Below are 14,109 nucleotides of genomic sequence, written 5' to 3' on the forward strand. Positions count from 1 at the left end.
TGCTGCCACCCCCGTGCTTCACGGTTGGGATGGTGTTCTTCGGCTTGCAATCAACCCCCTTTTTCCTCCAAACATAACGATGGTCATAATGGCAAAACAGTTCTATTTTTGTTTCATCAGACCAGTGGACATTTCTCCAAAAAGTATGATCTTTGTCCCCATGTGCAGTTGTAAACCGTAGTCTGGCTTTTTTATGGCGGTTTTGGAGCAGTGGCTTCTTCCTTGCTGAGCGGCCTTTCAGGTTATGTCGATATAGGACTCGTTTTACTGTGGATATAGATACTTTTGTACCTGTTTCCTCCAGCATCTTCACAAGGTCCTTTGCTGTTGTTCTGGGATTGATTTGAACTTTTTGCACCAAAGTACGTTAATCTCTAGGAGACAGAACGTGTCTTTGTGTCATGCACAAAGTCCTAACCGACTTGCCAAAACTATAGTTTGTTAACAAGACATTTGTGGAATGGTTGAAAAACTAGTTTTAATGACTCCAACCTAAGTGTATGTAAACTTCCGACTTCAACTGTATCTACAATATAAAAAAACGTTTAATACCACCATACAGCAATATCACAATGTGTGCGTATGCATGTGTCTGTACCTTTGTGTGTGTCTCTTCACAGTCCCCGTTGTTGTATTTTTACCTTTTTCTAAAATCTGTTTATACTGCTTGCATCAGTTACCTGATGTGGAATAGAGTTCCACGTAGTCATGGCTCTATGTAGTACTGTGCGCCTCCCATAGTATGTTCTGGACTTGGGCACTGTGAAGAGACCTCTGGTGGCATGTCTTGTGGGGTATGCATGGGTGTCTGAGCTGTGTGCTAGTATTTTAAACAGACAGCTTGGTACATTCAGCTTGTCAAAACCTCTTACAAAAACAAGTAATGATGAAGTCTATATCTCTTCCACTTTGAGCCATGAGAGATTGACATGCATGTAATTAATGTTAGCGTGTACTTTTAAGGGCCAGCCGTGCTGCCCTGTTCTGAGCCAACTGCAATTTTCCCAAATTCCTCTTTGTGGCACCTGACCACACTACTGAACAGTAGGCTAGGTGTGACAAACCTAGTGCCTGTAGGACCTGCCTTGTTGATAGTGTTGTTAAGAAGGCAGAGAAGCGCTTTATATGGACAGACTTCTCCCCATCTTAGCTACTGTTGCATCAATATTTGTATTTGTATTTGCCAAGGCAACATCTACTCTTCCTGGGGTCCAGCAAAATTAAGGCAGTTATACATTTTAATTAAAATTAAGACAGTTACAGGGTTACTCCAATCAGTTTAGTCACCTCAACTTGCTCAATTTCCACATTATTCATTACGAGATGTAGTTGAGGTTTAGGGTTTAGTGAATGATTTGTCCCAAATACAATGCTTTTAGTTTTGGAAATATTTAGGATTAACTTATTCCTTGCTACCCATTCCGAAACTAACTGCAGCTCTTTGTTAAGTGTTGCAGTTATTAAGTTGCTGTAGTAGCTGACATGTATAGTGTTGAGTCATCCACATACATAGACACACTGGCTTTACTCAAAGTCAGTGGCATGTCGTTAGTAAAGATGGAAAAAAGTAAGGGGCCTAAACAGCTACCCTGGGGAATTCCTGATTCTACTTGGATTATGTTTGAGAGGCTTCCATTAAAGAACACCCTCTGTGTTCTGTTAGACAAGTAACTATTTATCCACATTATAGCAGGGGGTGTAAAGCCATAACACATATGTTTTTCCAACAGCAGACTATGATCGATAATGTCAAAAGCTGCACTGAAGTCTAACAAGATAGCCCCCACAATCATTTTATCATCAATTTCTCTCAGCCAATCATCAGTCATTGGTGTAAGTGCTGTGCTTGATGAGTGTACTTCCCTATAAGCGTGCTGAAAGTCTGTTGTCAGTTTGTTTACTGTGAAATAGCATTGTATCTGGTCAAACACTATTTTTTCCAGAGGTTTACTAAGGGTTGGTAACAGGCTGATTGGTCGGCTATTTGAGCCAGTAAAGGGGGCTTTACTATTCTTGGGTAGCGGAATGACTTTAGCTTCCCTTCAGGCCTGAGGGCACACACTTTTTAGTAGGCTTAAATTGAAGATGTGGCAAATAGGAGTGGCAATATCGTCCACTATTATCCTCAGTAATTTTCTGTCCAGATTGTCAGACCTCGGTGGCTTGTCATTGTTGATAGACAACAATAATTTTTTCACCTCTTCCAAACTGACTTTACGGAATTCAAAATTACGGTGCTTGTCTTTCATAATTTGGTCAGATATACTTGGATGTGTTGTGTCAGCGTTTGTTGCTGGCATGTCATACCCAAGTTTGCTTATCTTGCCAATGAAGAAGTCATTAAAGTAGTTGGCAATATCAGTGGGTTTTGTGATGAATGAGCCATCTGATTCAATGAATGATGGAGACGATTTTGCATTTTACCCAAGATTTCATTTAAGGTCCCCCAAAGCTTTTTACTATCATTCTTTATATCATTTATTTGTGTTTCATAGTATAGTTAATTTTTATTTTTATTTAGTTTAGTCACATGATTTCTTAATTTACAGTACGTTTGCCAATCAGTTGGGCTGCCAGACTTATTTGCCATACATTTTGCCTCATCCCTCTCAACCATACAATTATTCAATTCCTCATCAATCCAAAGGGATTTAACATTTTTTACAGTCATTTTCTTAATGGGTGCGTGCTTATTAGTAACTGGAATCAGCAATTTCATAAATGTGTCAAGTGCAGCGTCTGGTTGCTCCTCATTACACACCAGAGACCAGCAAATATTTTTTACATCGTCAACATATGATTCACTACAAAACGTGATTATACACTAGATTAGGCCCAGCCTTTGGAACTTTGGTTTTCCTAGATATTGCTACTATATTGTGATTACTATATCCTATGGATTTGGATACTGCGTTAAAGCAAACTTCTGAAGCGTTAGTAAAGATGTGATCAATACATGTTGATGATTTCATGCCTGTGCTGTTTGTAAATACCCTGGTAGGTTGACTGACAACCTGAATCAGGTTGCAGGCACTGGTTACAGTTTGACGTTTTTTCATGAGTGGGCAGCTTGATGAGAGCCTGTCAATATTTAAATCACCCAGGAAATATACTTCTCTGTTGATATCACATACATTATCAAGCATTCCACATATATAATCCAGATACTGACTGTTAGCACTTGGTCTATAGCAGCTTCCCACAAGAATGGGCTTTAGGTGAGGCAGGTGAACCTGTAGACATATTACTTCAATAGTATTTAACATTAGATCGTCTATAAGCTTTACAGGAATGTGGTTCTGAATATAGACCGCAACACCGCCCCCGTTGGCATTTCTGTCTTTTCGGTAGATGTTAGAACCATGTATTGCTACCACTGTATCATCAAAGGTATTATCTAAGTGAGTTTCAGAGATGAAATGTTATTTATTTTGGAGCTGATAGTGCAGGGTGAGCTGCACACAATGGTCTTCCTACTAGGGCACACCGCCTCAGTGCTAACAGTGTAACTCTGGTTCATAGGCTCATGATTACTGCATACAATAGCTGTAGGATCAACAGAGGTATTCAGGGCAATTAGGGGGACATAAATTAAGTTATTTACATTGTGTCTGCCAACGCACTTAGGATAATGTACATTTGATGATAACTCATTGTCACAATGGTAGGGATTAACTGAGCTGGTCTTGGGTCATTGATAAGTCATTGTTTCAACACAGCCTTGAAATGCGTGGACAGGGTCAAGGAGCCAAGATGATTTGGATGGACTCCGTCATTCCTGTAGAGTATCTTCTGTTTCCAAAAGGTGTCAAAGTTATCTATAAAAGTGATTCCAGCTGAGCTACAGTAATCTTTTAGCCAGATGTGTAATGCCAGTAGTCTGCTGAATCTTTCACACACGTGGCCCAACGATGGTACTGGACTTGAAATGATTGGCCGTTTTTTGGAGTCTTTTAATGCTAAAATCATTTTCAAATGTTCCGAGCTAGCCCTCCTGATGTCGTTTCACCCCACATAGCACTGAAGGTCCCCAAGAACACAGTGGCCTCCATATTTCTTAAATGGAAGAAGTTTGGAACCACCAAGACTCTTTCTAGAGCAATCGGGGGAGAAGGGCCTTAGTCAAGGAGGTGACCAAGAACCCGATGGTCACTCTGACATAGCTCTAGAGTTCCTCTGTGGAGATGGGATAACCTTCCAGAAGGACAACCATCTCTGCAGCACTCTACCAATCTGGCCTTTATGGTAGAGTGGCCAGACGGAAGCCACTCCTCAGTAAAAGGCACATGACAGCCCGATTGGAGTTTGCCAAAAGGCACCTAAAGGACTCTCTGGTCTGATGAAACCAAGACTGAACTCTTTGGCCTGAATGCCAAGCGTCACGTCTGGAGGAAACCTGGCACCATCCCTACGGTGAAGCATGGTGCTGGCAGCATCAAGCTGTGGGGATGTTTTTCAGCGGCAGGGACTGGGAGACTAGTCAGTTTTGAGGGAAAGATGAACGGAGCAAAGTACAGAGAGATCCTTGATGAAAACCTGCTCCAGAGCACTCAGGACCTTGGACTGGGGCGAAGGTTCACCTTCCAACAGGACAACGACCCTAAGCACACAGCCAAGGCAACACAGGAGTGGCTTCGGGACAAGTCTCTGAATGTCCTTGAGTGGCCCAGCCAGAGCCTGGACTTGAACCCGATCGAATATCTCTGGAGAGACCTGAAAATAGCTGTGCAGCGACGCTCAGGATCAAACCTGACAGAGATTATGAGAATCTGCAGAGAAGAATGGGAGACACTACCCAAACACAGGTGTGCCAAGCTTGTAGCATCATACCCAAGAAGACTCGAGGCTGTAATCACTGCCAAAGGTGCTTCAACAAAGTACTGAGTAAAGGGTCTGAATTAATAAACATGTTGTTGCTTTGTAATTATGGGGTATTTTGTGTAGATTGATGAGTGAAAAAAACAATTTAAGATTCATTTTTAGAATAAAGACTGTAATGTAACAAAATGTGGAAAAAGTCAAGGGGTCTGAATACTTTCCGAATGCACTGTATGTAAAATCATGCCCAGGTGATCGTATAAGGATGAATCTTTAAAAAATGATATTTAAACTGAAATTGACAAGAAAAATATATAGAATAACTCAACAGGACAAGATAGGACATGTCATTATAGGACAAAAAAAGTTACACGATGACTGAGATGGAGGACATTTCATCAAATTAATCTTTAAAATGCTTATATACACAGAGTATATCAAACATTAGGAACACCTTCCTAATATTGAGTTGTATCCCCCCCCTTTTGCCCTCAGAACAGCCTCAATTCGTCGGGGCATGGACTCTACAAGGTGTCGAAAGTGTTCGACAGGGATGCTGGCCCATGTTGACTCCAATGCTTCCCACAGTTGTGTCAAGTTGTCTGGATGTCCTTTGGGTGGTGGACCATTCTTGATACACACGGGAAACTGTTGAGCATGAAAAACCCAACAGCGTTGCAGTTCTTGACACAAACCGGTGCACCTGGCACCTACTACCATACCCTGTTCAAAGGCACTTAAAAATTTGGTCTTGCCCATTCACGCTCTGAATTGCACACATAAACAATCGATTCTCAGTTGTCTCAAGGCTAAAACATCCTTCTTTAACCCGTCTCTTCCCCTTCATCTACACTGATTGAAGTGGATTTAACAAGTGACATCAATAAATGATCATAGCTTTCACCTGGATTCATCTGGTCAGTCTATGTCATAGAAAGAGCAGGTATTCTTAATGTTTTGTACACTCAGTGTAGTGTACCATACCCAGTGCTTAAGTTGTAAATCGGGAGGTACCATAACAAAAACTGAGCGCGAGAGGGGGGTGACCTGGGGGGCTCTGAGGTACGGGAACGGTCGCTTATAGAAGTTGCACACATGGGGGGGAAGAAATAGTACAAACTGAGAATCTGAAATCAATAAAAGCAACCTTGTCTTGAATCCATCAATAGCCTAGGCCTAGGTGTGTATACACATATAGTCAAATATGAGGAGGACATTATAGAAATTATGCGTAGCTCACTCACCGGTGAAGGCCGATAATCTCGTGCCAAAAGCCTATCTCTCTTGTTTTACTTTATAAAACAGTGTTTCCTCAATGGGCATTGGTCTCAAACATAGGCTATAATGTTGCACAAACCATAAGCCTGGGCCAGCCCAACCCAACACTAATTAATTCTTAAAATATCAGGTGCAGGCTGAAAATCTACGTTTTCACATGAAGTTTTTTTAGGGGGTAAGATAATTAATTAATTTTATTTAAATGTTTACATTGCAAACAGTGTTTTTCTTATGTAGAGGTACCGGATCTGGCCAAATAGGTTCCGGAACGAAACAGTCCGAAACAGAGAGGTGCATCGATGACGTCGTCCCCACAGTGACCGTACGTACGTACATACCCCAACCAGAAGCCATGGATTACAGGTAACATCCGCACTGAGCTAAAGGGTAGAGCTGCCGCTTTGAAAGAGTGGGACTCTAAACCGGACGTTTATTAGAAATCCCGCTATGCCCTCCGACGAACCATCAAACAGGCAAAGCGTCAATACAGGACTAAGATTGAATCGTACTACACCGGCTCCAACGCTCGTCAGATGTGGCAGGGCTTGCAAACTATTACAGACTACAAAGGGAAGCACAGCTGCGAGCTGCCCAGTGGCATGAGACTACCAGACAAGCTAAATTACTTCTATGTTCGCTTCTAAGCAACACTGAAGCATGCATGAGAGCCTCAGCTGTTCCGGACGACTGTGTGATCACGCTCTCCGTAGCCGATGTGAGTAAGACCTTTAAACAGGTCAACATTCACAAGGCTGCAGGGCCAGACGGATTACCAGGATGTGTACTCCAAGCATGCGCTGACCAACTGGCAAGTGCCTTCACTGACATTTTCAACCTGTTCCTGACTGAGTCTGTAATACCAATATGTTTCAAGCAGACCACCATAGTCCCTGTTCCCAAGAACACTAAGGTAACCTGCCTAAATGACTACCGACCCGTAGCACTCACGTCTGTAGCCATGAAGCGCTTTGAAAGGCTGGTCATGGCTCACATCAACACCATTATCGCAGAAACCCTAGACCCACTCTAATTTGCATACCGCCCTAACAGATCCACAGATGATGCAATCCCTATTGCACTCCACACTGCCCTTTCCCACCTGGACAAAAGGAACACCTACGTGAGAATCCTATTCATTGACTACAGCTCAGCGTTCAACACCATAGTGCCCTCAAAGCTCATCACTAAGCTAAGGCCCCTGGGACTAAACACCTCCCTCTATAACTGGATAATGGACTTCCTGACGGGCCGCACCCAGGTGGTAAGGGGTAGGTAACAACACATCTGCCACGCTGATTCTCAACACGGGGGCCCCTCAGGGGTGCGTGCTCAGTCCCCTGCTGTACTCCCTGTTCACCCATGACTGCATGGCCAGGCACGACTCCAACACCATCATTAAGTTTGCTGATGACAAAAGTTCTACAGCTGCACCATCGAGAGCATCCTGACTGGTTGCATCACTGCCTGGTATGGCAACTGCTCCGACCGCAAGGCACTACAGATGGTAGTACGCACGGCCCAGTACATCACTGGGGCCAAGCTTCCTGCCATCCAGGACCTCTATACCAGGCAGTGTCAGAGGAAGGCCCTACAAATTGTCAAAAGCTCCAGCCACCCTAGTCATAGACTGTTCTCTCTGCTACCGCACGGCAAGTGGTACCAGAGCGCCAAGTCTAGGTCCAAAAGGCTTCTTAACAGCTTCTACCCCCAAGCCATAAGACTCTTGAACAGCTAATCAAATGGCTACCCGGACTATTTGCATTGTTCCCCCCCACCCCCTCTTTTACGCTGCTGCTACTCTCTGTTTATTATCTATACATAGTCACTTTAACTCTACCTACATGTACATATTACGTCAATTACCTCGACTAACCTGTGCCCCCGCACATTGACTCTGTACCGGTACCCCCTGTATATAGCCTCACTATTGTTATTTTTACTGCTGCTCTTTAATTATTTGTTACTTTTATTTTGTATTATTGTATATTGCATTTTTTGGTGATTTTTTTGGTATTCTTTCTTAAAACTGCATTGTTGGTTAAGGGCTTGTAAGTAAGCATTTTACTGTTGTATTCGGCGCATGTGACAAATAACATTTGATTTGATTTGATTAAGCACTGGGCATACCTGTGCCAGATAAAAAAGCTAAAAACTATAGAACCAAACATCATTAAGCAGCTGTATAATCTCATTGTTGTAGCCTACCTACTGTATTGTATATCTGCTGGTGTTAGTCTCTGTTACAAGAACATGTGACATTTAACCTCTTAAGGATCTGACCCTTTTTTCAATTTTCGCCTAAAATGACATACCCAAATCTAACTGCCTGTAGCTCAGGACCTGAAGCAATGATATGCTTATTCTTGATACCATTTGAAAGGAAACACTTTGAAGGTTGTGGAAATGTGAAATTAATGTAGGAGAATATAACACATTAGATCTGGTAAAAGATAATACAAACAAAAAAACATGCGTTTTCTATCTTTTTTTTTTTTTTTTCATCTTTGAAACGCAAGAGAAAGGCCACAATATAATATTGCAGTTTAGGTGCAATTTCAATTGCAGTGTGTGTGCAAAGTTTCAGATCGATCCAGTGAAGTATTGCAATACTGGACTATTTTGTATCAAGTCTGCCCAAATGTGCCGAATTGGTCAATTGATACATTCTCAAGTACATAACTATAGAGAACATACAAAAATGATATGGTAATACAAAATGTAAGTTTACACACTCCCAGGAATGTCATACATGATTGCTCATTAGCTTATACACTAACTTTCACACATCTAGATTGCCGGGCGGGGTGGGTGTGGAGCCAGAGACAGCAGGGGTTCAAACTGTAGAACACAGTCCTACATTTGAATATAAAATATATCTCTGGGACCCTTAGGATGACAAATCAGAGCAAGATTACTGAATATAAGTACATTATTTACCTTCAGAGTTGAATGTATCAAACCAGTTGCCATGATAAGTTTTTTGTTGCTGTGCACTCTCATCAAACAATAGCATGGTATTTTTTCACTGTAATAGCTATTGTAAATTGGACAGTGCAGTTAGATTAATAAGAATGTAAGCTTTCTGCCCATATAAGACATGTCTATGTCCTGGAAAGTTTGCTGTTACTTACAACAGTCATGCTAATCACATTAGCGCACGTTAGCTCAACCGTCCCATAGAGGTTAAAAACAATGTTTAGCGAAATCAACCAAGGCAGGCCAAGGCATAGCTACGGGAAGTAGGGGTGCTGAGGGTGCTGCAGCACCCCCTGAAAAATCTGAATACCCCAAAAAGTTTCATTAAAACATTTAAAAATCACGAAAGTAGTGCACTGGGCCTTTACTAGTCCTGTATTAGCAGACTGATATAGCCGTCTGTAGCGCGGGCAAAAAAATACATTTCAGCATTGCAGCCGCCGCCCACAAACTACTTCCCGTGGCTATGGGCCAAGGACTCAGTTAGGAGGAATAGGGGTATGAAAGTTTAAACGAAATTGGGATCTTTAACGTTAACAAAAATCCCTAATGAAAAAAATGTTTTTGGGGGGGTTCCCCACAAAATGTTAATCACAGTGCAGCCGGTCTGCCTGCTCTTTCTTTTTGCTAATGATGCGAGTGTGTGTACAGTCTTCGGTCTGTTGCGTGTTGAATATCCTATCCTATTCATTGATGATAGGCCCTGCTGTACTGAAGTTCCGAGACATTGCAAGCCCAAAAATGGCAAAATACAGCATTCCATTGCAAGATACAGCTTTTGATTGCAGATAGATAGGCCTAGTGCACGGTTCTGACTCCATCTGCCTGGTAGCCAACCTGCCTATACTGTGCCCTTCCCCTCTCTTTCCACAAATGTTTGCATTCTCGGAAGTAGAGCAACTATTCAGTCTCCTCCGTTCCAAAAATACTGCATTTTAAGAGTTAATTCCTAGCGGAAGATGTGTTTTCTTTCTACTAAATGTCTTGGTAAGTCACGTATTTAACAAACTGTAAAGCGCCTTTTTAGGAGAGAGTGCTCTGTGCTTAGGCGGCAGGCATTTGATTGACAGTTCAAATGCATTTCACAATTTTGGAAATGTTTCTACTTCATATTCATCATCTTCAGCACCATCAACATCAACTTACGTGAAAATTGTGGTTTTGTAGCACGGGAGGCTGCTGAGGGGAGGATGGCTCATAATAATGGCTGGAATGGAGTAAATGGAATGGGATACCATTCTATATATTCCGTTCCAGCCATTACTATGAGCCTGTCCACCCCAATTAAGGTGTCACCAGCAGCCTGTGTTTTGTACTAAAAAAGATAAGAGGAAGATAAGTGTTTCCAATGACATCATCAACCAATTAGTAAACAATTAGTAGGCAATTAGTAGGCAATGCCTAATCATAATTGGTTAAAATCACACGATGCACACCTATGTCATTGGAAACACTTATCTTCCTCTATCTTTTATACTTTAAAACATAGAAAATTGCAATTTTCACATATGTTGATATTGGGGTGGTGCTGGAGATGATGATTATGAAGTTTAACATTTTTGAAATTTCCCTTTAAGGCTAAGTTGATCCTTAGAACGTTTGTAGGAGCATGGTTAAATCTCTGAGAAAAACTTCAGAACAAAGTTGACTACAAATACAAAGTTGCCAATGTTTCGCAATTGATACAAACAAGTGCCATAAAAAGATGCTTCAAATTAAAACCTATAATGGTATGCAAGCTTCCAGTAAAAAGCCATCCTCCAACTAATATAGAGCCCGATTTTCATGATCACCAGAGTGGCGCAGTGGTCTAAGGCACTGCATCGCAGTGCTAACTGTGCCACTAGAGATCCTGGTTCGAGTCCAGGCTCTGGTGCAGCTGGCCGCAACTGGGAGACCAATGGGCGGCGCACAATTGATGATATGTTAATATCAAAGTGAATTCCTCAAAGTCTGCTTGTTTAAAAGCTATTCAACCTCATTAAGTCTTGGAGATGTTGTCAATCGTAACTGATTTTGAAATTGTGTTGTTTATGAATAATAAGATATGGATATTTCATTGATGAAATCAGGAGCATGCATATCGTCACTGTTCCCCAAAAGATATCAGGGCTATCTATGCCAAATCATGTCCAGGTGATTGTATAAGGTTGAATTTTAAATTGAATTTGACAACAAAAATATATAGAATAACTCAACAGGACAGGACAGGACATTTTATCACAGGACTAAAACAGGATTAATCCGTAAAATGCTTATATACACTGAGTATACCAAACATTAGGAACACCTTCTTAATACTGAGTTGCCAATTTCTTTGCAATTAATACAAACAAACAACGTATAAAAAGACGCTTCATATTGAAACCGAGATGTCTGCATGAAAATATAAAACCAGTAGGCTATATGCCTATTTCAATCATATTTAAATATGTTTCATGTTCAATCAATTGAGTTCTATTTTGTTACTTCTAGGCTACAGTCTATAATTTTCTCAACATATTTCATGATGTGTAGCCTAACGTGTGCAATGATGTGCCAAATCTTGATTTAGTGCATTATTATAGGATAAGGATTAGAATAAGCCACCTCAATATTTGCAGCCATAGGTGCTAATATCTTTCTAGGAGCTGATCCGTCATCAGAATTGTGGAATAATTATAATGTTAAGGTAAGATTTGAATGGAGAAAGCTGATCCGAGAGCAGTGTTGCCTTTCTTTCAATTCTATCAGTATCGACACATGCCTCAATGGCAAGCTAGGTGAACGTTCTCTCTGCATGGTGTTTTGGGAAACATGTTACATCTTTGGCCGTTGTAATAAAGATGCATCGTTAAAACACTCGTAAGCCTAAGTTCAATCACAATCAGGAAATCCGGTCCTGGTCGCCTCCTGATGGACGTTCGTACCACTTTAGAAGTGGCATTCCTTTACAGACAAGTAAAATGCCCGTTCAGTGGTGCTTCGAAACTATCTCCAGAGAAGGTTTCGTGTCGGCATTTAAAAAGCCGTAGTGCACCCTTACAGACAAGCAAACATGCTGTAGCCAAGGCGCTTTCAAGGGTATATGACTGTGGTAGATATAACTTCATTGCCCGGCCCTAGCGGTCATATGTAATAGGACCATTATTCTGCATTGTGAATTGACATGTATTTCTTTTATTTTTTTAATCATTTTAACAAATGGCCCTAATAGGACCATCAACTGGAAGGATTTAAAAGCTCTGATACAAAGGATAACCTTGAACTCAGCAAATGGTGAATGTGTGAAGACTGCAGTCAAGTGTGAGCAGCCAGGTGAAATTACAATAAAAATGCCTTGCATACTCAGTGGACTATAATTTGTGTTTCTCTAAATGTCATAGTTATAATGAAACTACCCGCACATAACGAATGCAATCAGGGATATGGCTAAATAGATGTAGCTTCAAAGTTGCATTTGTTGAAGTGTGTATAATATAAGTTGACATTTTTCCACACTTCAAAAAAGATCTATGTGCAAGCAGTACATTTCCTTTGGAGAGGTTATGAACCATTTAACAATTCAATTCAACTACACTTTTATGGTATTACACTGTCAAATGAATGTAGTTTTTGCTGCTCTCTTATTGATTTTTTGCTCAACTTTAGTGTTATTTACTCTTTGAATCATGATCAATGAAACACTTCCAATGTCTGACATCAACCTTATAACAAGTGTAAAATTCTCCAGAACAGTGTATAGGGAATCAAAATGCTTTGATATAGTGAATATTCAATGGTGATCATGATGGAATGAAAATACTGTAGGCCTATGTAGCCTCAAGATATTACTTTGTTTATAGCTAATATCACTCCTTGTAAAACGTACCTCATGAAACCTATGGAAAAGTTTAATCTCTCACCTCACATCCACAGCATCCTCCATGACAGTCATATCAGTCTTGCACTTGGCTGAAGGGTTGATTGCCAGCTCAGCAGGTGGAATGACAAAGCTTTTACTTAATGGTAACCACATCCCTTCCCCCAATGTGTATGTGAACCTGAGGAGGAAAAAGACACCGATTTTGACACGGTATGGTACTAATGGAACAACATCACTGGAAACAAAGTGAAAAGAACATTGCCTACTTTGTCCACTGAATGTAGTATTTGTAATGTAGTATATACGTAAAAATGTATGCGCACATGACTGTAAGTCGCTTTGGATAAAAGCGTCTGCTAAATGGCATATTATATTATTATATTATTATATTATAAAAAAGCTGGGGTTACTACCGCTTTGCTAATGCTTGTTTGTCTGAAATATGCTGAATTCCAGGTCTTCTGGTGCCTTGTTGAGTGGTAGCTCAGAAGATCAGTATGGAGAACATCAGTGGTTGTTTTAATTTCCCACAGAGAAATACAATAAAACCCATGGCCTGCCTGCTGCCCATATAGCCTTGGAGACTTTGGTGCCTTTGAGCATTTGTTTGTATGTCTTTCTCTGGATAATCACAAGCATATCCACAGTTGTCTTCAAAAACCTTTTACTCTCACTTAAACTAAAGGCTGACTCGACTGACACATTATGTTTTTTTCTGGCACATCATCTATTACAAGTTCAATAGTTTTAGAAATCTATCTCTGGCAATGGTTCATGGCATTCAATCAACAGTTCTCAAACTACACTGAACAAAAATATAAACGCAACATGTAAAGTGTTGGTCCCATGTGTCATGAGCTGAAATAAAAGATCCCAGAAATTATCCATACGCACAAAAAGCTTATTTCTCTAAAATGTTATGCACAAATTTGTTTACATCCCTGTTAGTGAGCATTTCTCCTTTGCCAAGATAATCCATCCACATGACAGGTATGACATATCAAGATGCTGATTAAACAGTATGCTCATTACACAGCTGCACCTTTTGCTGGGGACAATAAAAGCAAATGTGCAGTTTTGTCACACAACACAATGCCACAGATGTATCAAGTTGTGACGGAGAATGCAATTGGCATGCTGACTGCAGGAATGTCCACCAGAGCTGTTGCCAGAGAATTGATTGTTCATTTCTC

The 14,109-nt window shown here is 40.9% G+C and overlaps 1 protein-coding gene across 10 annotated transcripts in view; it reads right to left on the reverse strand.

Annotated features, from left to right (window-relative positions):
- The window catches only part of LOC121580909 (astrotactin-1), a 263,865-nt gene that overhangs the window by 153,685 nt on the left and 96,071 nt on the right, over window positions 1-14,109 (reverse strand). For all 10 annotated transcript variants that reach the window (XM_041896090.2, XM_041896089.2, XM_041896086.2 and 7 more), the window contains one exon: window positions 12,957-13,094. In XM_041896090.2, coding sequence (XP_041752024.1) covers window positions 12,957-13,094 — 138 coding nt within the window. The remainder of the gene's footprint in view (window positions 1-12,956; window positions 13,095-14,109) is intronic.

This window comes from Coregonus clupeaformis, chromosome 14, assembly GCF_020615455.1.
Source record: "Coregonus clupeaformis isolate EN_2021a chromosome 14, ASM2061545v1, whole genome shotgun sequence".
Classification (NCBI taxonomy): Eukaryota; Metazoa; Chordata; class Actinopteri; order Salmoniformes; family Salmonidae; genus Coregonus; species Coregonus clupeaformis.